Here is a 27,769-nt window from a genome sequence, read left to right as displayed (position 1 = left end):
TCTCCTCCAGTACCCTTGTCACTGAATCACACAAATATTCAAGCTGGGAGGAAGCTCAGGAGATAATCTGGTTCAATCCCTGGCTCAAGCAGGGGTAACTTCAAAATTATGACACGATAGTCAGGGCCTTGTCAGCAAAGTTCTGCACATCTCCAAGGATGGATCTTCCACAGCCCTTTTGAATAACCTGTTGCTGTTCCATTTCCACATTCACTCTCACAATGAACATTTTTTTTCTTCTGTCCAACAAGAACTTCTGTTGCTGCAAGTTGTTTCTGTTGCCTTGTATTCTCTTCATGTATACCTCTGAGAAAAGTCGTTTTTTTAATGCTCATCCAGGTGGGTGAAGACAGCAATAAGATAGCCCTTCTGCACTTGCCTATGCTAGTACAGAGGATGAGTCCATTACAGGTAGAAGAGCACATGTCTTTGTTGAACATCATGAGATTTGGTGATTCTTAAGTCCAGCTTGTCGGGATCCCATTGAATGGGACAACCCTACCCCTTGGTGTATCAACCATTGCTCCCAAGTTGGTGTCATCTGCCAACGGACTGAGGTTGCATTTCATCCCATCGTCCAAGCTTTTAATAAAAATGTTAAATAGTATTGGCAACAGTATCCACTCTGAGGAATGCCAGCAGTAACCGGCTTTCAGTCTGACTTTGCAGCATCATTATTCTTCAAGTCTGACGGTTCAGCCAGTTACCCAACCACCTTCTAAGTCCACCCATCCAGTCCAGGTCTCTCCCATTTGGCTATAAAGTTATTATATAAGCCTGTGTAGAAGTCTTTGCCAAGGACAGGAAAGATGACATTCTCTGCTCTCTCTTCTTCCAAAAACAGGAGGGAAATCAGGTTGGCTAGGCAGAGTTTGCCTCTGGTGAAGTCATGATGGCTATTCTCAATCACCATTCTGTCCTTCACATGCATCAAAATGAAATTCATTTCCATAACCTCTAGGAGTATGCTCTATAGTCTTCCCAGGAACTGAGGTTTTGTGCTATCTCAATCTCAAAGTATATAAGATACAATTATTATTTGTTTTATAAAAACAAGGATACTGATTTTTACATCCCCCCAATAAGGCATTTTTATACAGAAGAACCTCTTTACAGCTGTCTGAAAAATCTTTACTATTACCTGATTTCTGTACACACTTTTATACATTTTGCCTGCTTTAAAAGTACAGAATAACAGAAAAAAAAGTTTAAGTATTAATAAGTTTACAAGAGAATCTTTTTAAAAAAACAATACATCTTCCTTCCTTTAATCTTCCTGACAAAAGCTTCCGTATGGTCAAGGATTCAAAAATTCATCCAAAATTTTCAGAGATGATTCATACAGGATTCTGAAATGGCATAAAACAATGCATAACAGGATTAGATACGCTAAATGGCTAAATGCTAAATCAATCCTCGACTATTTGATTCTCAGAGTACAGCTACCACATGATTTCTTTGACCAGTTATTCCATATTAGTGTAAGTATTAAATATGCCTTTACAAATTACTTTTGAAATAGCTGGGGTTTTTTCTTTTAACTTTTCCATTTTTCTGCTGATCATCGCTAGCTATAGTATAATCTACAGCAAGTCACTTTAAATTACTATGTCAATTCAAGCATATTTTCTAATATTTCATCATCTATTTAAAGAACCCACTCATTTTCTTCACGGCATTTTTACTCTTTTTTCAAACATAAATAGTCAAATCCTTTACCGATAATTCATACTAAGGCCACCGTTCATTCTTTTACTTTCTTCCTTTCTCACTCATTCTTCAGTCTTCATAATTCTTCCCCTCACTTGCAGCAATTCTTTTCCAAGCCTGAGCTTTCTATCTACTCCTTTTTAGCAGCTACCTCCTTCAGCTGCACATACACCCATCTGAGTCCTTTTCCGACTCTCTTTTGTCTCACATTACTCCCTAAACAATCTCAAAGGTCAGCTCTGAAATTTCCATTTCACAGGTCTTTTTTATTTTCTTGCATTCCCTGTAACAGTCACTCATCTAGCCTTTGTAGTTGCATTCTCACTCAACTTCTTCTAATACTGCTCTAAAATATCCTCAAAAGACAGAAATGGGCACTTTGGTCTTCTGTCAAAACATTATCTCACTGTTAACCACTATAAACGTCATCCTTCATGTTACCTTTGTAAAAGATTCCGTCACCTGTATTTCTCAAGCATTTTGTTCTCCATATTTTTATTACTGTCAGCCTAGACTGATGCCCCGAAGAAGCAAGGTGAGTCACTCTTTAATCATGATGATTTAGTGCATTCATCATGAGACACCGAGACCTGGAATACAAGCGGCAACTCTGCATTTTCATAGCAGTATATTGGATGTTAGGGCTCCCTGAATTCAGACTGCCATGGGTGTGTCACATGCTCCTCTTTGTAGTGCTATATCCTTTCAGCCATGATGGAACTCAACTGTCAAAACAAGCTAGTATTATAACATTAGTATAATTAGTTAAGTACTGTGGTTTTAGACACAATACTACTTTGTATAAATTTTATTTTGTTACAGTTTAAGGCTGATAAAACAATAGATCTGTACTGTTGGACCATGTACCTTGGGCACATTGGAGAAGGAGCTGTCATTTAGAATAACTGTATGCTTCCCCAAAGAGACAAATTTAAGCCAGTTTTACTCGGTACCTTTCTAGTGAACTTTTAGATGGCTGGCAGACAATTATATTACAAAACAGTTCAAGAATCATTATTTAAAGATGCAATGAGAGTGCAATAAAGCGTTTGGGAAGCTAGCTAAATTATAATTCTAAAGAAATAGCTTTCAGCACAGCTATTAGCTAAATTTAAATTCTAATACCCATATATCAAAATGCTAATTAAAGTAAATACAAAATATTAAGTAAAAGGTATTATTCTATAGCACATTTATTTTTATAGAGCATGGAACATTTTTCTCTAGCCTCCAAATCACTGCATTGACAGCTTTATTCGCGTTGTTTTGCTAGGTATAAATATTTGCATTTTATAAACTAAACTAATGTGTGTGCCATTACTCTTGAGGAAATTCTCTCAATATACAATATGTTGCCCAGAATTTTTAAGTGCACTGAACAGCATTTTTAAAATAATAGACCCACAGGGCCATCTTAAACTGCTAACTCAGCTGAAGAGGGAAGACTAAATTACAATGAAAAGGTTTGCTTCTGAATTAGTGCAACAATTCCTTGTATAAGGGCAGCACTTTAATTGCTACACTAGACAGCATTTTTACTTTTTTCTTTCTTTGCTAATATGTAATAGATTACCTCTAAGTCTATATTTAAGATGCTGGCACGGAATGCCAAGTCTCTTGGGAAATTAAAGAATGTCACTATTTCCTGGTATACCTGGGTATTAAATAAAATAATCCCTTAAGGACTAATTATGAGATAATGCATTCAGAAGCAAAAACTAATAATAATATTAAGTATGAGTTAAAAAAAAGAGCAATATATTTTAGCATACATCAGTGCAGCACTGCACGTTATAAGATTGTACTCAAAGTAATGATCAGAGACGTAGCTTGCGGCATAACATAACTAAAATTTTGGAGTTTGGCAAGCAAAGTAGGATGATAAAATAGTTTACAAACAACAGGGCACATTTCAGAGTGTACGTAATCACATTTGAGTTATACATTAGCACACTCGTACCAGAACACTACAAATGACATGTCAGAAGACACCAGTGGCCCAGCCTGGTCCAACATTCTGTCTGTCTGAGGAAGTGCAAACACACTGTAAATTAGTCAGGCAAAACCTGGTCACTGAAGAACTTCCTCCTAATCTTCTTTCAGCATGAATTCTTTTAGCCTTCAGGAGAGAGAGAAAACAACCCCAACATACCTGTACAAATACGAAACCTCCCAAATTCTGCAATGGTGTGCGATAGCTTCTGAATTTTGTTATCATATTGCAATTCTGATTCTTGTTAAAAATACTTCCCATCATCATGTTCATGTTGCTAATCTTTTAATTGTATCTGCAACTATCTCTTGGTTTTGTATTATAGAAAGGTAGCCATTCATATATCACAAAATTAAAACACTGTGGAGCATCTTATGCTCTTCATCTACCCCAACTTACAGGTTGATTTGTCCCTGTCCACTGGGCAGAGATGATCATACAGATTCATAAAGCAATTACCTGTGTTCCTGCTTTGAAATTTATAGTCAGTAGTGCACTCAAGTGGCAGCAATTATTCATTTTAATGGGCCTATTTATTTAATCATGTTAAGATTTGCTTTAAGTCCTCAGCCTTTTCTACTGTCTTGATTAAAAGAAGTGCAAACTGAATCATGATGCTCTGCTGCTCCCCCTTCTTTTCCAGATCATTATTATTAAAAATGTTCTAGTAGAACACTTGGCAACCCAATGTTAAATGATTCCATGAGGGCAAAAAATTGGGTTTTGTGTATTTTTGTTTGATTTGGTTTCTAAGCTAGGTCCCAACTAAAAGAAATTTGTTTGCAGCCAAGCAACTAATTAAAACAATCTTCTGAGGAAGTAGAGTCACTTTGAATTTTAGAAGTCCAATTACGTAGTGATTTTTTCCTCTGTGGAACCCAGTCGAAATCTTGACAGCAGAATTTCTGTTTTCTATTTACTTGTGTCAGATAGGAAATGGAAGTGAAGGGTGCACTGGTTTTGATTTTTTTTTCCTCCTGCTTTTTTTTTTTTTTAATAAGTCTCATTTTTGACGGTACATAAGTGAAGTGGCTCGTATATATCATAAAACTTTCTGGTCTAGTTCTTTATCTCTTTAGAGTTACATAATACCTTTTTGGCTCTGATATAATAGCACATTTAAATGAATGAATGCACATTTTGTTAGCAACACCATAGCTACTCTATTGTATTGTCCTGAATATCAGGGCTTTTTTTTTTTCCCTGGAAAAATCCAATTTACCTTCTGCACTTCTGAACGAATTCCAAATGGATATTTACGGTACAGCCTTCTAAAAGTTCTGCCACTGCCAGAACACTTAGTGTAGATGTTGAGCTTCTTGATAAAATTCAAGTGCAAACTCTAAGGATTTCAAGCATCATAACAAGAAAGGGATATAGCCGATATGGCCTCCTTGATAAACTATCTTATTTTTCCATACAGAAGCATCTCATAATTTTAGTATTGACTTTAAATGCGCAACACCGTTTCAGTCACAGCACAGCTGCCAAAGGTCTGTGTCTAGTCACTACAATGCCAGAGAACAACATGCCTCAGCTAGTGATCCACCAGAAGAGCGTGCTGTGGAAGTGTGCTTAGGTTGGATGGACCATGCAAGAAACTGTTGAGTAAAATGAAGTTCTGTTTTAATTCAAAGTCTGTGTACTCTACATCCATTGTTTGACTGAATAGTAAGGGTCATCAGTTTGAAGAATTAAAGATTGCAAGGGCCTCTGCATGTTCAGGCCGCTGCGATGCATTACCAACTTTCTCGGTATTTTTGGATGACTGTACATAACTCTATTCTGTTTTCTTCATATTCTATGTTTGTGCTTTTTAATGTCTACTTTGCATGTTTTCTAATTCCATGGGCAGTTCAATAACTAGGCAGAAATCAAATGTTAACAAATTTTTAGACTTAAGCAAGTTTGAGACACTTAAGGCTAAAGCATTCATCATTATTATCTGTCTTAGGCAGGTCTGAAAAATGATTGCAAATACAATGTAGCCAATTACTTTCAAGAAACTTATCCCAAAAGATCTAAAAGTCAGCCAGATACAACACCAAAATCCCCAAAAAGAGCAAAATAAAATCATCTGTGGAAAGGTCTTAAAGTCATTGTTATATTCAGCTATATTTTTACCATTTGCATAGGTATGGATTCATATGCCTAATACCAAAATGTAGGAGAAAAATCTTCTAGTAATAAGAAATAGTAAATAGGCTACTTGCTTTGTTCTACACCTGCTGCTAACAGAACTGAATTTCAGACCTGAATCCTGCAATATACAAGATCAAGTCATAACACATTCAAATTAAATGCAAAACCACAAGCTAATATGTAAAGATTGCAATCACAGCAAACGTATGGACAGGAAATCTAATACTGTGCTGAGCTCAATACCTCACAATTTTTTTACCCACTCTTTTAAACCTTGCAATCATTCAGAATGCTCTAACTCTATTATGTAAGTACAAAAGACAGACAATTACTGTGGAGAGGCTATAGGAGAGGTTAGTGTTCATTTCCCACACAGCACATTTACCTTTCAGTGCTGCTAGATTCTTCTGTGGCAGCATCCTTGCATGTTATCAGCTTCCTTTCAATGGCAGGTGCAATATCCTTTAGAAGTGAAGTTTTATGCTTACCTATTTGAAGTTGGACAAAAATAATTATTTATCAAAAAAATCCTCAACCCCACATATTTTCATAGAATTTTTTTTTTACATAAAAGATTAATTTAATATCTAATCTTCCATTAAACAGACTTTCACTGTCCTGGATTAATTATTGTGTATTTCAGCAAATAAGAATATAGAGATGTTTGTCTGACCTTTAATTATAATCACAATGCAGACAGTGGCTGTTAGACTAAAAATCCCTTGAATTTCTTCACAGAGAATGCATTCCATCAATTCATTTAAAAATGACCTAAGGAAAAAATAAAGCAAAAATATGTTATCAATCATGTTTCTTTCAAAATAGAACTGAACAGAACAAGTTTGCAATTATGCTACCCTGCCACCATAGCTTCAAAGATACCATGCAGGACAAAGCAGCAGTAATTGAAGACCACACGCTGCTTCTGGAATGGACAATACCTGAGTTAGCAGATTGGTAAATTGCTTGGGAAGAAAATAAAAAAAGTTTGTACACAGAATAAGTAGCTGTTATGAGAAATGAAGAGCTCACGGACTATTTTGGGAAAGTCAATCCATGAAAAAAACTACTAGTTCTACTGGAATTTAACTTGCATACTTTGTACTGAAATTTCTAACCGGTTTCTACTGAAGTTTAAAAAAACAGGCTATGTGACTCCAATGGTTTGTTAGTAACTACTCATGTCCTTAAAACTATTACGACTTGTAGCCTGATTACAAACTGGAGTTTAAATAACACTTTGGTCTAAAATATGTATCTCAAAAATTAAAATAGATGGCTTTCCAATTATAAAACAGTGAAGAATGTTTATAACTAAATATAGTCCCAAAACACTGCCAAACCATATTTTAGATATTGAAAGTATGGACAGACGAACAGAACCAAAACAACTGTTTGTGGTAAAGTCTGAGATAAATACTAACTCAATAGGTATCTTAAGAGACTCACTTTTAGCAAGAGATGATAGTATTACCAGCAAACTTTAGAGGTGTTTTGGGACATATATCAAGTTAAGAAAAATGAAACAAGAGAGTCAAAGAAGAGGTCTAGCAACCAAACTAAACTGCAGTATGGAATAAGGCAACACTACAGAACGAAACCACAATTGGTCATTATACTGTTTATGGTAAAAATAACAAATTTAACTCAGAAGCAATTCTCAAAAACAGAGAAAAATAAAAGAACAAGACGGATAAAACAGGAGATGGACAAGATCTGTAATCCTCACACTCCTCAGAGCACAAAACTAAATGCTCTGTGAAGAACTAATGGGGAAACTGAGAGAAGTAGATGTTACAATAACTTCCCCTAAAATATTTAAAAATGCCTTTGGTAGTAGTATTATCTGTTACCAAAACTGAACACCATAAATACCCAGTTCCAACTTTAATTGTTCTTCAGGCTTTTACTGTGCTAAGATATCAAAATGAAATATGCAGTTAAGAAAAGAACCAACCTCCACTAGTGATTCAGTTAATAAGCTTTGTAGAAGCTCAAATATTTCTTCAAAAAGCTGAGAAAGATGAAACCTCTTTAGGTTCTGAAATAAGTATTATGAAGTTGCTCGTGCATTGCATTACTTTTATTATATCATTGTGGACTAATCTGACCAAGTATTGCTTCCATTTCATATTGCCCTTAAATCACTAACTGATAGTATTTCAGAGTTTTGACTTTATTGTTATCACTGTTTAGGTCAGTAAACACACTCTTTAGTTCCATGAATGGACACTGTAATTTTATTAACCTGTATTAAGACTCACGGCAGACCCAACACAGCTGCCTTTCCTCACCTCCGTCTCAACAAAGTTCACATGAGCCTGCAGGCAATGATCAAACAGAACAGAACAATAAGCTATTTACAAGCACATAAGTTAAAGAAATAAGTAATTGGTTTCTATACAGATAGTTTCCTACTAAAGGAAAGGATACTCACAACAATTGGTCTGATATTGCCAAGTCACTCAGTATTATCACTGGTATGGGGATTGAAATTCAGTGCTAGAGATTTTCTAATTAGTAACTGAAAACAGACACTGCAGAACCCGGTGCAAGGTGGTTGTGTGTTCACAGAACAGAAGCTCTCATCAGATTCTGTAATGTCAAAGGCTTTTGCGTTGGTGTGGAAAGATGATAATTTCTGAGATATTAAATGATTTACTACTAGACTCTGATTATGGCCTATCAATACAGGTTAATAAAAGAAAACAGCCTTAAAAGTAGTCTCAGTCCTGAGGCACCAGTGGAACCAGAGGTAAATTATCTCCTGACTTAGACCTTCTTTGTACCAAAAAGATAAATACTAGAAGATAGATATGTGTTTATCAAAGTAATCATTGAAACAATCTGGTCCAAACTAGCAGTTTCCTCCATCAAGAATGGACAAGATTCTCCTTGATCACTACAGGAAAAAAAGTTTCAGAGGAAATCATTGAACTTCTGCGTCTCTTTTCGAAAGAAGTGTGTAAAATAATTGTGTTTCACTAAAAGACAGCACCTTGATGCACAGCTGCTGCCTCACAGAAGAACAAGATTTGAATTAAGAAGTCTATGGCTGGACTCTCTGGAGTCCTTTTTTTTTGCAAGTTCAACTAGAACTAGAGAAGGATTGAGAAAAAAAAAAACCACAAACCAAATTTATGACAGCAGAGACAGGGATATTCAATGCCTGACAGATGAGGAAGTTAAGAATAGGAGTTGGTTGCGATAAGTCATAGAGAATGATAGAACTTCTAAGGAATACACATTAGCCCCTTGATCACTTAAAATAAATCTGGTGTGTAAAGTCATGTAAATAAAAATTTAATGTGAACAAATCAAGCAAAATGATGTTCACTTTTGACAATTTTAGATGATATTCAGGGTACCCACTAAATATAGCAAATAAAAAAAAATAGTTTAAGTCTTAAAAAATAATGACATAACCCTACTTTTGGGGGCTTTTAGGACTCAGATGCTTTAAAACTATTTTGAATTTTGTGATTTTAATGCAGCCATCGTACATTTGTCATCTCATTATAGATGTTCAATTAAAAGATTAATGCTCTTTCTGGTAAATATTTTATCTCATCTACATATCTCTATATTGAGGGGACTAACGTTTATAAGTTTCTTATGAAAGAAGTAAGCCAAGATGTATCATTAAAGAACTCATTTAGATGAACAGTGTTGTAAATAAGAAACTCCTAGAAGCAGTTTAAAAAAATGGAACCAACCTCCCAATTGATACCTATAAGCAATATGTCAAGAGAAATGGATTATGAAGCAGTGCAAGTAAATTTAGTAAGCATTAGGTTCCTCAAAATTTATTTGAATTCAGAAATTAAAACTTTATTGACAACATATAAACTGTTCTGTATTAGCAACAACCTTGGACAAATTAATGTAGAAACATTTACCTGACAACATTAACTGACTTCATAATTACGTCCATTAAACTGCTTGAAAGAGGAGGAAGGTCTGAAATAGTCTTTGGTATAGTTAAGTCTTTTTCACTGGAAGCCTAAAAAAAGAAAAAAGTTAATAACTATTGTAGATCAAGAAATATATGCATGCAGAAAGTAAATCTGTATTTCAATAATTACACTAACCAAGACCTATCCTTAAATAATTAGAAGAAACATTCACGTGTGTTCTTTGAATAGCCTTAATCCAATTGTGTTTTGTCCAAATAAACAAAACAAATTTAAATTAGAAAGGCTAAAGCTAAAACAAACAGTATTTGTATCAAGGCAAATATTCTCCACAGTTGTTCTGAATAGAAGTTTCATTTAACTACATTGTTGGTCACTATTTATAAAGGTACAGTGTACTAAACACAAATTAGTATCTTTTGTGTCTCCAAGTTTAGGAGTGCATACATAATTTCTAAAAATAACTTAGGTGACAGCCATTTCCTGATTCCCTGCATCAGCTCTTTTTGGTGTCAAGTTCTTAATAGCATGGCAAATAGTTAGAACTGAGTTTTGATTTACTAGTACAATAACCTGCGGGCAGGGAAAACCCCAGCTCAGATGACTTACTGCAATGAACATGCATAATCTACGAGTATGAATCTGCAGTATCATTCAAGACAATAAACTTCTACTCTGCAGCATCCGTAAAGAGTGTGCTGTTATCCTACAGCCCCTCAGCTGATACATTAATATTTGCAGGGAAATCTCTGGTATTGTTTCAGTTCCTTCTGTAACACAGAATCTTAGAAGCAGCTCTGTCGTACTCGGTCCTTTCTGGCAACCGCTTATTGCTCTATTTCTGACGTATCTAGCAACCACAGTAAGAGTACACAGCCTCTGCTAAAGAACCTCTGCTCTTCCTTGTTAGTTCTCAAAGCTTCCAATCTCACCAGTCATATTTGCTCCTAACACTACATGCATTAGGAACCTGCACTGGGAATGTTATCCTTCTCCTTCAAGGACAGTAATGGTTCCTTGGACTTTTAGCACATACAATAACCTCTGCCTATATATTCTTTTCGATATTAGAGCTTCTTTCTTTACTTTCCAAAGAATCTCAGATCAGATATTTGGAAATCCTGTAGACAAAAAACCAGAGGAATGAAATAAAAAGATGCAGTATGAGAAATTGAAGCAGAGAATGCACAAGTGATCAGTGCTAAGCAAGACATCAGCCTGCTTTGGAACAGGATTACAGAACCTTATGGGACAGTTCCAAGAATAGGGAACTGGAATCTGTCAGAGATCAGTGGTTCACTTCTAAATTCCCTAATGCTGGGTGAGATGAAGTTAAGTAGGTTTAGAACAACCTCCCTTCCTCCTCCTTTCCTTGTGCTTTTATTGCTGAGCACAACATTTTATGGTATGGAATACGCCTTTGGTCAGTTTGGATCAACTGCCTTGGCTGTGTCCCCTCTCAACCTCTTGCCCGCTCACAGCTTGCTTACCTTTTTTTAGGGCAGGGGGTAAAGGGAAGAGAGAAATCCTTGACACTCTGCAAGCACTATTCAGCAACAGCCAAAACTAACTGGTGTGTCCTCAACAGTCTTTTAGCCACAAATGCAAACCGCAGCACCACAGGGACTGCTGTGAAGAAATTTAACTCCTTCCTAGCCAGACTCAGTACAAAAACACATAGAGAGATTATCTCAAAAACCATGTCGTTAATCTCCAACACTGCCTAATTTCTAAATTCTTCTGTCAGGCGCAGATAGCGAACTAAGTACCAGGACAACTCTTCTTACAGGGCTGTATTCATAAATCTGAGAGATGCACCATAATATGAAATTATGGCAAATAAAATTTCCTGTTTGTTCCATGCCAACACATACAAAATCTTCATCTGCGGTACAAAGATCACACTTTCTGAACATAGCTCTGCTGTTCCAAGATAACGTTTATAAAGCAGTAAGTGTAAAAAAGAAAAAAAAAAGTCAGCATTAGCTTTCACTTTACCTTCTGAAGCACATAATTTATCTCTGCTACTATTGCAGCCAGGAGAGTAGAGAATACACCTTGGTGAACAGCTAGGCAAGATGAATGCCAGTACTGGACTGCATGTAGGAATTCTCCAAGAGGCATTTGAATAGAGTGAATCAACTAAAACCAAAGAAAAACAGATCGGCTTTTTCAGATTGTTTGAGTATAACTGAAATATTTCAGCAAGCTTCTCTGTGAAGAAGTACAGATCACACCTTGAATGTTATTGAGGTATTCTAGTCATCTGGGATCAGAGGGGGAATCAGCAACATATTTGGGAAGTCTACTCATTAATTTGAGAGAAACAAACAAAACAATGGTTGTAACAACAAAGAACTCAATGTTTTTCAGAAGTCCTGAAAAGCAGACCATCAAATGTTCCAGAGTGATCCACCCATCTCACTACTGTCTAGTCTCTGCTATAAAATACAAGAAGCTAACTTTTCTGTGAAGATAGGAGGTTTTGAAGAACTTTTGGACATCATACCTATTTTGAAGCTGATATAATTGAGGCTGAAAGAAATAAAATAACAACAATTTCTCCTTCCTCCCAAGATCATAATATATATAATCAAATTCTTTGCTCTGGTTTGAGAAAGTTCATCTAATTGTAGATAAGATTAATAACCTATGAGTACTAGCACAGTTCAGATTCATTGGTAACAGAGTGCATTGTTCTCCAATTTACTAGTTTTTCTGTCACGACAAGACACCAACTGGATAAGAAAAAAATTGGTAAAGAGGAAACTTGGAAAATTTAACTGAAAATTTAATCGGATGTCAACTTGAACAACAACCTCAAAGTGTCTAAGCAAAACCCATTTGTATAGATTCATCGACACATTAGGTAGCAATTTCAAGTGTAATAGGATACCTGAATCCCTTCTTCCTGCTGTTTCTTGAGTCTACGTGCCACACATTCTAAAACTTTCTGGAAGATGGTCTGTACAGTGTGGAAAAGATTTGCCACTTCATCTGTCTCAGTATTCTGAGTTGAAGAAGCTTCAATAATTTCTTTTAGGGCATACAGTAACACTGGAGCACAAAAGCCACCTCTCTCTAGAGAAAAGGATAAACATCATGATATAAGGATAAATATCATGATATAAAAATTATAATGAGATGTTCTTCAGGTACAAGCTTACAATGAAACTCAGTTGTATACCATAAATAGCTATGGTTTACAAATGTAGACTATATATTTAGTTTCTGAGCATCCTTAGCTGAAATTTTCATACAATTCAATCAATATTTTAAGTATAAATCCAGTGTTCCTTCCAATCCTTGAAGTATAGGAATTAAAATTGCAGATTTCTTCAGGAAATGAGCTCTAATTCTGTCTGTACTGTAGACATTACTTTCCAAATATGAGCCAAATTATACAGTGCTACAATGTTGTCTCCTAAGGCAAACTGATCTCTCTCAATATACATATATCACTTTTTTTATATATATAAAACCCCCACTTTTTATATATATACAAAAAACCCTGAATAATATAGTAATAACTGGAATCTAAGAGCAAGGAAGAAACATTAGTTACCAACAGCGACATGGTTCTGGGTTGGTTCTCTTCTTGTTTTCAGTTTTCTGAAAAGCTGCTGTGATTTTTGACCATGTTATCAGTACTAGCTAATATAAGCTGTAAACACCATTTTTGAGAAACAGACTCTAAAATGCTAAAAGCAACAGTTCTACTAATATCAGAAAAGTCAGCTAAGTATATATGGAGATGTTGATGTTAGTACAAAATATCATACCTGTTTGTATAACTGAAAGAGCCATATCTAAAAGGTGTGCTTGAAACGTGAGATTTCCAAGACCAACCATTATGACATCTTTACAGACAGTCAGGTAGGTCTAGAGAAGAGATGCAAAAGCACATGAGAAACAAAATTTATATAAAAGTAGCCATTCAGTAAAACCCAAAAATAATAAAAACATGAAATCTTGGCCAAGTTGCCCTGAAAGCTGGTGCATCTACTTGGAGTTACTCAGTTCACAACCTTTGAAAAGCAGGAGTTCCCAACAGTTCTCTAAATGCTTCCATTGCCCTTTCCTCCAATAAACACAGGTTCTCAAAAGGCAGTAAATCCTCTATCTTTTTTACCCAGGCTCAGATTAGAGGCATCGGTAGTTAACATTTACTGAGGCAAAATATGACATCTCCACCTACCTTGAACAGCAAAATTAAAAGCAGCATACAAAAAAAGCTTTTCCCTATTTTCACACACATTACACACTAGGCAGATTATAATACTAATGCATAGACAGGGTAGAGTAGAGAATTTCTAACCAGGCTGTGTATCCGTGAGCTGGACTGTTCAAGGACACTGACTGTGACTAAAGTTAGACCAAATCTTTCCCTTGACCAAAATCTGAAAGGACCCATAGCTCAATGCTAAAACCCACCTTGGGTTAAGTGATGTATCAGGGAAATGTAACAAAAACCAATTCAAAACTAGCTAAAAAAATCACATTATATAATCAAATGCTTTCTGTGAAGGGCAAATGAAGATAAGGGACTGTCAGTGATGACACTGGGGTTTGTGTCAGACGGCCTATCAGCCCCACTCAACAAATCAGTGGCCTAAAGAGAATAGCCCCACAGTGAATCCCTGCCCATAACAGGAAGTGCAAAATTGAGTAAAAGACTAAGCAGAGAAGGAAGGGTGACATGGGAAAGAATGGGATATACTGTGGGGACAGCAATAGAGGAATGTAAGCGGAAAAAGAAGAGACAGCCCAATCCTCTCTCACCTACAACAGTATTAAAAAAGCAACTGTGATTATTGTATATTATATGGCTATTTTGAGACAAACTAGGTCTACTTTTAATGCCAGCATTGTTATCAAATATACACTCCAAACAATTAAAAAGCACAATCAATACTTCATTCCAATAAAAAACAGTATACAAGGTGATAAGCAAATAGGAGCTGCTTAACAAGCATGTGACTTATTACAGGAGATGCAAGAGGTCTGGATTCTCTTCTTGACTTCCAGACAAATCGCATCAGTCTTTGCACCTGTTTCTTCTCTTGAAGTAATGATGCAAATGGACTTTAAGATCTACTAGTAAAGATTACTGTGTTTTATTATTGGCTAGTCAAGTAACGTCAGATGGGTTTACAGGTGACAACTGCCTATCTTATGGCTTATCAATAAAGTTTTGTTTTCATTTTGTATTCAAACCCAGGAAATTGATCATAAACATTCTGGTAATGCTGGTAAAGATTCCCTATTTTGTGTCTTGTCTTTCTATGAGGTTGAGCTCTGTGCCCGCAAACTTTGGAAAACCAGCCACAAAAGAGTTATAATATGGATACTAAATTTTTCATTCAGAGAGAAGAGACAACAGCATAACACACAAGAACCCTGTACCAGGAACAACTACAACACTTGTTTGAGTTTGTTATCTCTTTATACTTTTCAAAAAGCCATTTGGTTGCAGCAACAGGATTTAGTACAAGACTGACCTCCTCATTATTAAATTCCCAGGTAACTCACACCCTACTTCTCTGCTGACTTCCAAAGATACGTTCCATAGGACTCAGCACTAGAATGAAGCATACTGAGTTCCTCAGTATAATTTTACCTATTTATTTTGGGAAAGCAGGAATGGAAGAAAGAAAGGAAGCAAGCAAGCAAGCAAACAAACATGATTAGATCTAAATCCTCTCTCATAATCACACCACTTCCTGGTCCTCTAAGTCATCCTCTATTGTGCTATGCAACACAAGGTATGCAGCTGCAGTAATTCTGTCATTTCCAGGACCTTCTATGCTACAGAAAAACAGCCTATTAAGTGCTAGCATATCATGCAACTATACTCTTGTTTTCAGCAAGTAATTTTCTTCTCCTTTTCCAAAATGATACTGAGCGCCAATCTTAACTCTATGTTAATGCACTTTTCATAAAACAGCATAAACATTACCTTTATTTAATATGGGGGATGAGAGACTGAGGACAACAATTACTTGTTAGAAACATAAAATTTGGGACACCCAGCTTACATCGCCTGCTGTGCTAGAAATTCCTTGTGTGAGCATACATAACATAAAACATGTTCCATCCTTACTTCAACAGATATGATGAGAATACATATTAAGCACTGGTAAGCGAAAAAAGTCTAGATAAGAATAAGGTATTGTTGACTCCAACTATTTGATTTAATTGTTAGAGTATGTGCAATTACATTTATAAAATAAAAAGGTTATAACTAAACTCAAAGCAATTTAAAAAAAGTGTGTAATTTTAAGCAAAGGAATAACAAAAGCACAAAACTGTAACCTCAGAACAATTAGGACAATATGAAATAATGAATGTTTCATTAGCTCATTCACTTGTTGGGCTTCAAAAACACCAGTGCACTATGTTTGTCAGTATACAATTACTATATATACAGCTTTTCAGATAGGCAGCAGTTTGATTTACGTTATAAGAGACCTCTAACCTGGATAATTAATTCAGAAACATTACTGTGTTTTGAAATGCCATCCTCTTCATCACTTGCTAGTATGAAAGGTACAACTTGACTTTCTATCCAAGCACCTGTCTCCTTCAGAAGTGACAGGTAATCTTTTCCTTCTTCAGAAAACTGAAAAAAAAATAAATAGAAGTTGTTTACCAATTCTCTTTCTAATTCTTTTGGAATTTCCTTATACTGCCAGTGTAACTTCAGCTTTATACTGAAAAGGTATAACCATACCTTGTTCTGAAGATGAATACTCAACCTGCAAAAGAGGCTGAAGGCTCTTAGGCCAGTTGCTTGACTGCAGCTACCAGAACCTGCATCAGTTGCTTTCAGAATTGAGCCAAGAACCTCCTGAAATAAAGGTTTACATTTATATTTTCCAGAAAATCCTTTCAAATGTTTCTTTTCTCAACAGCTTTAAACAAGAGATTTAAAAAAAAAAACCCAAAAACCACAACAGCCACAAAATAAAATCCCAAACCCCCCAAAACCAGGCATATTTTCAATTACAGACTATTCCTTCTATGTACATTCCAAAAGCGTGGTCTCTTTAAAAATACTCAACACTCGATCACAAAAATTTTGAGACACTTAAAAATTACAAGCTTGTTAAAATCTGCCATCTATAAACAATTCTGAACTAAAATACCTCTAGCTTAGAGTATTTGAAGTACAAATCAAAAATATTTTTATAGAAGGGAAGAGGGGATCTTATGTATTTATTTATTCTTGCAAGCCTTTAATTTCAGTCAGGCAATACACAATGTTAAGCACTGTTTATGGTAAGGAGAATACTACCTTTGCAGCACTGAGAATTTTCAAAAGCTTCTTCAGTTTCTTTTTAGGAACAGAGAGTAGGCAATCACGATTAACAGGATGAGTCAATAAATATTCAATGTAATCAATTGCTAATTCTGGCTTCGACTCTTGTGTTACACAGATACGTACTCGTCGTTCCGAAGTTTTAATACGCTAAATGAGAAGAAAGCACAAAATCAGCACAATAATGTTGGTACCTTACTTTACAACTAATTCCAAAGCTGAACAATATGGGATTAAAGAGCCTTCTTCTATTAAAAAAAAAAAACAACCACACAAACACGATGCCGTTATGTAACCTAGCAATTCCTTAATTCTTTGACATATGCATATGCACACCTTTCTTGGGGTTAGTGTGTCAGACAACCAATCACAGGCTAATTCCATAATATGTCCCACTTGACCCCAGCGACACATGCAGTCTATCAGGGTAGAATATTTGCTTTGGTCAGCTCCATTGTCAATCTTTCTGAGTCTGGAGATCACACTACAGCTTAAAAGAAAACAAATTTAAAAAAAAAAAAGATGCATTAGCTTTATACCCATAAGTGCAGAAATAATTCAAAGAAAATCAACCAGTATAAATACCAAAAAGATTCACCAATGGCTCAAAGACATACTTGCACCTCACAAATTTTACTAACTTATCAAATTAGTTTAGTGGATTAATTTATCCAAATAGGCATTTATCCAAATAGGCTTTGGATAAATCAATCCAACTTGATTTAATACATCAAGTTGCGAAAACAATCAAAAAATATTTCTTGTCATTCATGTTTTGGATTTAAAAATAGTACCTGAATGTAGGAATAGCAGCAGGGGGCATAAAGGATGCCAGAATAACCAATGGAGTCATGCAACGCTCGTCCTAGGATAAAAGAATTACATTATATGATGTACAGGTACACATATGCACACAAAACTAAAGACAGTACTGAAAAAGTATGATTAAATTATCTCAAATTAAGGATTTCCCTTTTTTCACTAGAAGTGGAACTGAAAGAAGCTCATAACAACATTTGGCTTGCTATCTGAAACTTCCGATTCCTATTCTCAGAGGTCAAATATCAATTATCTTATCATTCAGATTTCTGACAAACAGAACAACCACCATGAATAATTATGGCTCCATTAGATTAATAACCATTGCAAAAGAAATAACAGTTCTAGCTTACATTTTTTCTAGTAGTGGCTAATATCTAATTGCACGATCATGATACCATCTAACTCCTCTCAAGTAACTACTGCCTTAAATTAATATTCATTCACATCAGAAATTTATAAAAGACGACTCTAAAGGAAAAGGTGCTTATATATCAATGGTAATGTAAAGTGCACTACAAGTCGTTACAACACATCATAATGCAGGGTCAAGACCATAACAGTCTCACTCGGGTTATATAGAAACCGACCTATGTGAAAGACTCTTCAAAAATAATATATCTGTATGTCCAAGTTTCATGAATACAATCAAATGAAATTATTACCTACTTAGACATTTGAAGTTCTAAAACCTTTTAAAGATCATTTAAAAAAGATTATTTAAAAATATATTTCTAGTTTTTCAGAAAAGAGACATGCTGCTTCGCTCTGTAGTCTTTTAGAAACTAAGCCTCTCATGACAGGTCTTTTTAGATCCAAGCTGCTTACTCACTGTAAGAATATCAAAGTCAAAGAGGTTGCCTGCTAAAGGTGGCTATCTTGTCTGCTCACCAGAACCTTTCAGAAGGGATGTTATATTCTCTACCAAAAAACAGGTTTGGAATGTCTTTGACAACTTCCAAATGCTTTCAGGGTAGAGAGAGGATTTGGTGCTCCCTGATTAACTAAAGCAAACTTGAATGTTAAGTATAATAGCCAGCATAACTCAATATACTTCAGCATAAAAGCCATAAATAAACAAAAAAAAGATGTCCAGTAGATAATCCTTCCAAATGCACTACAGGGTGCAGCAGATACTATTAGCCACTATCAAAAGATAGCATCCTGAAGAATAACACTAGAACAATTAAACAGATCGAGGAGATTGAAAATATCAAAATGACTGATTTTAATTAACTGCTTATATCAAACCCAAACAAAAGACTGTTAGAGAATAGAATCAAATTAGCAAGAACCAATCACAAGAAAGTGAAAAAGGAGCCTCAGCTGCTTCAGCTGTCTGTTCCAGCAGCTGGATCATAATAAGAAGTGGTGGTGGCAGAAGAGTTGAGGGGGGGAGCAGGTGGAAGAACATGTGGACTCTTATGTACACCGAGTATTTATTCTGCAATGGCACATTTTCAGTTACTGATTTCCAAAAGTTCCAAAAACATTCAAGAAAATGGAATCCTATAAAAACGTTACAACGAGAGCAATTTATTACGTAAGTATTTCTGTGTTGACTATTTAGATAATGGTTCATCAGTCAGATATTGCAATTGGTGAATAGCTTCTACCCATTTGGGGAATTCCAAGAAACTTGCTATTGTTTATGGTTTATAGCAACAATGAAAAATGCCATGAAAATAGATAAAAAGACGTAGCACGTGAAAACATCTGAAGAAAATACTAAGCACTTACAGGAAAATCTAGGCTTTCTTTACCTTAAATACTTTAAAATATTCAGGAAGTACAGAAGCAAATTTTCTGATAGTATAATCTTTGGCATCTTCATTGTGATCTAGCGCTTTGTGGATACTTCTCCAGAGAATTACAGCAATCTCCAATAAACTTGCCATGCTGGCCACATCATTTATTGACAAGACATTATTCAACACCTGAAATACAAACACTTAGATGACATTACCTATTATATTCTCAAATACAAGTTTAGGTTAAAATAAGGTTTAAAAAAAAAACCCAACCCTGAAAATCCTTCTATTCGTTTCACAAAGGCATTGTGTTTGTTGTAGAACATGAACTCCACAATTCAGTCTTACTTTCTATGTATAAGTCGAGTCATCTTGCAATGTTAATTTTTGCAAAAACAAACCACTTTATAATTAGTACTGGAAATAGGAAAGTATTCGTTTAAAATATGCTTCATATTCCTTCTATCTTATTTTAGCTACTTCACCAAGTTTCTGCTATAGCAGGACATGAAAACACCATAATGGCAGTTGTCCTCTTCTAATTCCACAGATGCCCAAGTGCTTTCCTTTAGATTTCTGTCATATCATTAACTGCCTATGTCTCAAATTAAGCACTACAGAAAAAAAGTTACCAGAACTTATCATAAAGGGGACTTTCTTACACTTGTATTCTCCTTTTCACTTTGATCATCACCATCATCATCATTACTATCATGAAGACTCTCTTTCATTGCTTTCTGGATGCAGGCATTCAAGCAGCGCCGAATAGTAAGCATCAATTTAGCTACATTTAAATATAATAAGAACAAATTAGACATTTACTATTTGTTAATAATGTTGCTAGTAAATGCTTCTAAGTGTAATGCTGGAAAGCCAGTCTGAAAAAGCAGGCAACAGAACCAGAAATAATAACTAGGAAAAAAAGAAAACATTTCCTGGTACAAGGAAATGGAAAAAAATGTGAAAGTGTTTTATAGCCTCACGTATGAAGAAGAAATGGCAACATTATCATCAGGTTCTATAATTTTATTGTTAAAAAAGTCTACCAAAAAAACCCCAACAACCACCTTATCAAATCAGGATCAGAGGAAGCTTCCACAACTTCTATATTCATCTGGCATAGCTATTAGTTTAACAATCTGTGTTCAATAATACATCCCCTCCACTGTCAATTCCAGTTATTATAAAAGATGTAGTAGCCTAACCATTGCACTCCTTAATGAGGAGCTCATCTCTCGATAAAATTGAAAGGGTTACGTCCACTCTGGTGAAAGTATGACTAGCTGAAATACACTAGCATGTGTTATTTCAAAACTACCTTATGAAGGTCATCAGTCAAGGGGCAATGGTTTGGGCATTTTACCCAAGTCACTCCATGCTGACTACTTCATTTGTATAGTATCAGAACTCCTCTGAAACAAAATTCTCCTAATTTTACTTGGATCAATAGCAATTTTATAAAAAGCAGCTATACTCTGTGCAGTATAGACCCTCTTCACTGAAAGTTTCTGAAGCTTGAAATAGGAAGGAGGGCTTTTCAGATTTTCTTTGAGCAACTTGAAAATAATACTGATCCACAAATCCCAGATAATCAGATTATCAGACATAAATATTTTTCACCTTCTACAGAATCTTCCACATAAAGATCTCAAATCACTTGAAGCACCAAGATACTTTATTTCACTATTTCTGCATGATAAATAAATATCAACTTGGATAGTTTTAAGGTGCATGAGAGGAGAAAGGGGAAAAGAGAGACCAGATAACAATATCAGCTAGAGAGTATAGTACAGCACCTAGAGCAGAAATTAAAAGCTTTGATCTCTTCATTGTTGAAAAAGCTTATGACCATTGTCAGCAGGGTTCACTGTTGATGTCAAGAATTTCAAAAACTACAAACTAGTATTATACTAAAAACAAAAGATCTAGCAACAACGTACCATTGCAAGACAAAAAATTTAAAAAGCAATTACATGGTGTGATGTTAGTATTTCCAGAGACTCATAAGGTTTTGTACTTTACCTATATTGGTGGGGGCAGTATATTCATAAGCATATTGGTAGAACTTTCTTGCTGCTGCTGAATTCATCTGGATTAGAGTAACACAGCGCTCACACCACACATCCTCAGGTTGGTTAATGGGAAAGAAAGAGTTGAATAAGAGATTCACTATGCGTCGTGACACAGGCCGTGAATCAACTTCAAGACGAGTCAGAAGATGCTCCATGGGACAGATTTTCCAGAACTTTTTTAAGCAAAAAAGAGATATTAAAGGAGTTTAAAAAAACAGAGGAGAACCCAACCACCTTTATTATATGTTGTCCGCATCAAAAGTCTCAACAAATATAAATAGCATTTACCAGAAAAGCATGAGTATTTTTAATTTTTACCAAAATACCAGCATTTCCTTGAGGTCACATACTGCTGCAATAATGCTACTACATTACCGTTCTGATGTGCCTCTCAATCTCCTGGTAACTCTGGCAGATTGGTAAAATTCTGGTTCAAGCAATTCCAGCTCAATATACCTACAATGCTAATGCAATTCCATAGGTATACTAAATAATACTAAATTATTCACTCTACAAGGATATCACCACAAAATATAATTATTTGTCATTATGTGCCATGTTTCATATTCTTATCATAGGACAAAGTAGGACCAAACGACCTACAAGTATGGTATACGCCCTAAAAACCTGTATAGAACAAGACCCTTTCCAAAATCATCCCAAACCATTAAGTGCATCCCATTATTGGCAGATCTCTAGCTTATTTGTAACGCAGTAATCAAAGGCTATGAAATTCAGAAAAAATAAACAGTGTGTTATGTCAGCAGTAATACTACTCACATTTGTAATTTTTGTGAGAAGATCTTGAATTAATTATGCTGTGCACTGTCAGATAAAAAAACCCCCCACAACCTCCGCCCAGAATAGGGTTTCTTGGCATTAAAAAATACTGGTTTATTCTTGAGCAGAAATATTTGCAGCAGTTAATAACCCTGTGATTTCAAACTATGGCCATCCTTACTAGAATTATCATAAAAAGAAGGTCCTTGGAGCAAGCCTTAAAGTAATCCCAGGACTTACAAGAGATACATACAGTTTTTAAATAAATAGAAAGTTACTGACAAAACATCTAACACTTACTAGGGTTTTTTTTCTTTTATGTAAACCCGATCATTCCTTTAGAAGATCTGAATTTTTTACTACCTAAAAATAAAGCACAGAGTGGATGGAAGATATCCATTATGTCTAAAGAACGAACTAATACCTTAAAAAGAAAAAAAAAAAAATTCCCTGAAGTTGAGAATTATCTTTTTCCTCTGTCTTTAATGAGAGCAAATTCAGAATAATGCAGGAAAGCCAAGAAGGTTGTTTGCTTTAACTTTCATACTTAATGACAAATAACTTTCAAACAAGAATTTTTTAATATATTTAACAGTAGCCTGAACACTTTGTTTTTAAAAGACTGTACACAAAGCAACAACATTAAAAAAAATTGATTTAAAGCATTGTTGATATTGAATACAAGTTAAAAATAGTTTGGTTCTATTTTACTATACAGATAACTGGTATTAACGGATCAGATCATGACAGTAGGTGTCAGTCCTTAAATCATAGTTGTACATCAAATCTTATAAGGAGTTGAAACTCAACACAAGAAGTGCTGAGTGCCTGTGAAGCTACGCAGTGATGTAGAAATGGATATTAAAAAAAAATACCTAAGAATATTATAAAAATGACATATAATCAGATTATTAAGGGAATATGCTTGTTGAGTATTTTCAAAATAAGAAATAATTACACATGAAGACGACAGAACTCACAATTAAGAATTCAGAGTCCAACACTTTCAGAACAACAGTTCTGTGATCTGTTGTTTCTGCTGATTCTGTGAACCAAGTGATAACACGTCCTACCACACAGGCACCATCACTGTGAGGTCTAGTGTCACAGGAATACTTCTGCTTTTCTACCTCAGATTTACCTTAAAAAGCCTGGCTTTAGAACCTGCTGAAGCGGAAACTTCAGGAAAAAAAAGCTATCTTTTAGAGTACTACCACTTATTTATAACTCTGAATTGCGTCCTCCAGTTATCTCCAACAATCTTAACAACCAGAACCAATTGTCTACGTAAAGGTATGGCTGCACATTGTTAATCTCAGGAGATCTGCCAACATTACTAGGACCCTACTGGAAACTTTTTGTGCTGACAGTCTGAATGATAATACCTTGTACTTGCGGTGTTTGTCTCCATTTCACATTTTCTGTGGACTTGCCTAATCAATACATTGAGGTATGTATTATGGAAGTACCAAACTTGCTGTTGCATTATTGTAATCCTTATCCAGAACCTGTGTGCAAGAAGCTGAAAGCTCTCAATTTCGAAACTGCCTCCCATTTATCTTGTCTTCTGAGCATATTTTGGGGAATTTGGAAGGTACTGAGGTGGTCTAATCTCAATATGTGTCTTTGAGGTCCTTTCACCAAAGTGTGAATGCACACATTTGGCAAGTAGGTAATTATTGTGTTAGGGATAGATGTGTTCCTTGAGCACTGAAGCCTTAAAAATCTGACAAATAAAATATTTATTTAATTCTCTCCTGAACAACAGAGATACACTATAGGAAGTCAGAGGTATGTATGCACCTAGCACAAGATAAGCATGTCCCAATGATTAGGCTTAGCAAGAGACAAAAACATAATTAAAATAAAATATAAAATTGAAATTAGGAAATCATTAATAGCAGAGAGTGGAGAAAGAGCTCGAAGACTCTATAATGCCTAGGAATGGACAGTATCACCTTAAATAAGACTCCACAGCAGAACACAAAGTTCGTTCAAAATCACTATTAAAAGATACCAAAATCCCGAAGGCCATGCCCAGAAAAGACAAATAGGAATTATAAAAATAGGTAAATAAAAATAAAAAACCAATTCAGTAAAGGCGTTAAGCATTTAGAAGGTCAGAGTCCTGACTTGAGCTAGCCAGCTGGAAGTGTGGCTGTACCTACTGCTCTGGCCTGGCATGGCCAGGAGAGGGCAGGGAAGACAGAAACATGCTGAGAAAAAGGTCTGCTGAGTGCTTGGTGCACCAGCAGCCACTGAAAAAAAGCAGGCAAGCACAGAGAGGCCACTGGAATCATCCCAAACTAGTCAAAAATGTGATGGAGAGGAAGAGAAGAATGTACTCGGCTCAACTAAAAAGCAAACTTTCCAGCATGCCCATAAAATCTCTGCTGTAGTAATATCCAGACACAGTATTGTCACCTACGGTTAATTGTTCTGCAAAGAACAGCTCTGGAAAGGCTGAAATGTCACCAGGACTAGTCACAATTTGTTTATTTATTCTAAAAGATTTTTCATGGACAGCATGATCTCAGTAGAATTCACAAAATCACTGCAGAGAATTACTTCTGCACTACTCGCTACATACGGATCTAAACCTTTAAAATGGACAGAAGTGACTAACACCAACAGAATCCACAAGTCTTGGAAATACACTCAGTTATACGCTTAAATATATGAAGAAGGGAAAACCTGAAATTAAGAGTATTACTACATTACGCATGTATTTTTTTCCTTTTAGGAACAGACTACTGCAGCAGTCTCAAAAGGTACTTTTTTTTAAAATAAAGCCTTGGTTTTATCTCCTTCTTGCTACTTATCAAGTGTCACTTATCCTACCTTAGCAGCCTTGGTAGCCTTAATTTTCAGCAGCATATCAACAAAAGCGACTCGCACTTTCTCCGAATTGTCATGAAGACTCTGTTTAACTGCTGGCAGGAGCTGTTCCAGTAACGGATGACTTAGTTTGTTGTCCAAAATTATTGGTAGGCACTGCAAGAAAAAAAAAGATTATGCTAAAAAAAAAAGGTTTAAGAGTAGATTTGAAAAAAGATATAGCTAAAAATTGTGGAACTGGACCATGACACTTCTAAGGTTAAATTAAGTAGTCAGAAACACTGTGCATGCATATTTTTCTTGTAATATTCTTTAGTAAAAATTGATATGGTTATTTCAAATTTCCAGTGAACTGTGTTCAGTGAACTCATTTCACCTGAAGCAGCTTCAGATCTATACTGAGGCCACGGTCTTGCCTTCTACCTGAGGGCACAGTGTCAAGTACTTTTTGTGGTAGCAATACCAGCTCCCTAAACTCTGCTGATTTCAGATTAAAATTATGTCTTTTTTTGCCAAGTTATTTTTAAATCAGCACTTTCTGGTTATCCAGTATTATAGACCTCCATGCAGTTGTAGTGGAGCAAGTGAAGATTAACATGAAGATAGCTCAGATTTAAGGCTGAATTGACACATACACAAAATCTTTAAGTGAAAATACTGCTTTGGGAGTTTTTTTCTGTCCAAGCTATTAGTTATTTACCAGATGAACTAATCCTAACATACTGAACAATGCACAGGAGGCTGGCATTCCCAGAGAAACAGTATGTAATTATATTCACCCAAATCTCAGAAACACAAAGTGGGGTACAAAATCATAACATCATTGTCCATGTCTCGGGATGGGATAAAACCAGTGACATGGAAACATGCTGAAACCTGCCTGCATACATTTTGAAGTTTATGCATAATTTCTAATAGCTAAGATAACGAAATTATCAGGTCCAAACAATGTATACAAGATGGAAAATGCAAAGTGGTTGTTGAGAGTCCAAAGCCAAACAGTCACTATTTTAGAAGGCATTTGTGTGGCTTTTATAAAACGTGTGCAAAACTTGCGTGTATTAGGAACTTATTCTGCAAAATTACTTAGGCAACAAAGTAATTTCCTTGACTTAAAGGGGCCTATACTAGAAACCTGTGCATCAGGTAAAATATAAAAATGACAATCACGATTTTAAATTTAGAAAAAAATATTTACTTTAAAAACAGAGCATCGAACATCAGCAGATGTTATATCACATGCCAGCTCTCCAGTTAGTTTTTTTAAAAGGTCACCAAGAATTGTTGGAGGAATCATCTCCCAGTATTTGGATGTTATCTGTGTAACTCCGAGTATCCCTGTAGAGCGGACAACAGGATGAGGATCTTCTAAGAGACTCTAAAACAAACAGAAAAATAATTGTGTCGGTAAATGCATTATTGTGACTCTACTGCTGTTTGACATTAACCTATCATAAACAAATAGCATTCCATTACTTTTTAATCATTATGCAAATTGTCACACTATGAAAGAACTGTAATATCAATATTCCCTGAAGTCATTTTATTATGAAGCAAACTAGGAAATTTAAATAAGAAGCAAAACTAAGACAAATATTGGCCAATTTTTTCTAATTGGACTTCTGAAATAGTTTTTTTAAAAATAGCTCACATTAAGTCTTGCATCTTTGACTTAGTTAAGAATATTTAGACCTCTGTTTACATATGAGTTTACACTGGCCACTGTTCCTATGCAACAATACAAAAACTTTGAAATTCATTCAATTACCTGATGTTTACATTTTTAAAGACCATACTCAGGCTTTCTCAAACGTTTTCTTAATGAAAATACTATGCCTATTCTCACTCATCTAGACAGGTAAAGAGTTATTTAGGTTCTTATCTCCATTATACTTCCTTTCAGAAGTATTTAGTAATACAGTACTGAACTGCCATGGAATGCTTACATATTAAATGTAAAGCTCTCTTCACCAAGCCTACGTTAAGTAAGGATCAAGACCCATTACTCAGGCATCTAGTCTTTCAAAAACATCTTTCATTCACAGATTCATGAATAACAATCCCAAATATTTCCTTTTCAGAGCTGAAAATGGTGCATGCCATCTGTTGTCAACATACTACAGAAGTTTAAATTATTAGTTTATTTTTGTATTTTCTGCAACACAGGTCTGTATTTCTCTATGAATACTACCCAAAAGTTCCACAATTTTTAATTGCATCAAGAGCTTATTTTTGACTTAGCTTTGATGAAAGTTTAATTTTTAACATTTTTGTTAATTTTAACATTTAACAATGAAACTTACAAAAAGTTCTTCAAACTGTTTCTGAATTTCATTGTCCATCTCTTCATTGTTAAAACTGGGATCACGAAGAGGAAAAGCATCAACAAACAAAAATGCTGCATTTGATCGAACTTCTGAGTTTCTGGC

The 27,769-nt window shown here is 35.3% G+C and overlaps 1 protein-coding gene across 1 annotated transcript; it reads right to left on the bottom strand.

Annotated features, from left to right (window-relative positions):
- Nucleotides 1–1,162: 1,162 nt before the first annotated feature.
- NCAPG2 (non-SMC condensin II complex, subunit G2) lies at nt 1,163–27,769 on the bottom strand (the record flags this gene model as incomplete). Its single annotated transcript, XM_009705923.1, has 18 exons — nt 1,163–1,349; nt 6,231–6,333; nt 6,519–6,616; nt 9,745–9,848; nt 11,758–11,901; nt 12,656–12,840; nt 13,542–13,641; nt 16,238–16,381; nt 16,493–16,609; nt 17,057–17,230; nt 17,417–17,570; nt 17,875–17,945; nt 19,663–19,836; nt 20,313–20,434; nt 21,673–21,895; nt 25,344–25,496; nt 26,539–26,718; nt 27,644–27,769. Coding segments are annotated over 18 exons (2,424 nt in total), but the record flags the coding sequence as incomplete, so codon positions are not given.

This window comes from Cariama cristata, unplaced genomic scaffold (assembly GCF_000690535.1).
Source record: "Cariama cristata isolate BGI_N322 unplaced genomic scaffold, ASM69053v1 scaffold42248, whole genome shotgun sequence".
Taxonomy (NCBI): Eukaryota; Metazoa; Chordata; class Aves; order Cariamiformes; family Cariamidae; genus Cariama; species Cariama cristata.
This window is presented reverse-complemented; position numbering and strand designations above follow the sequence as displayed.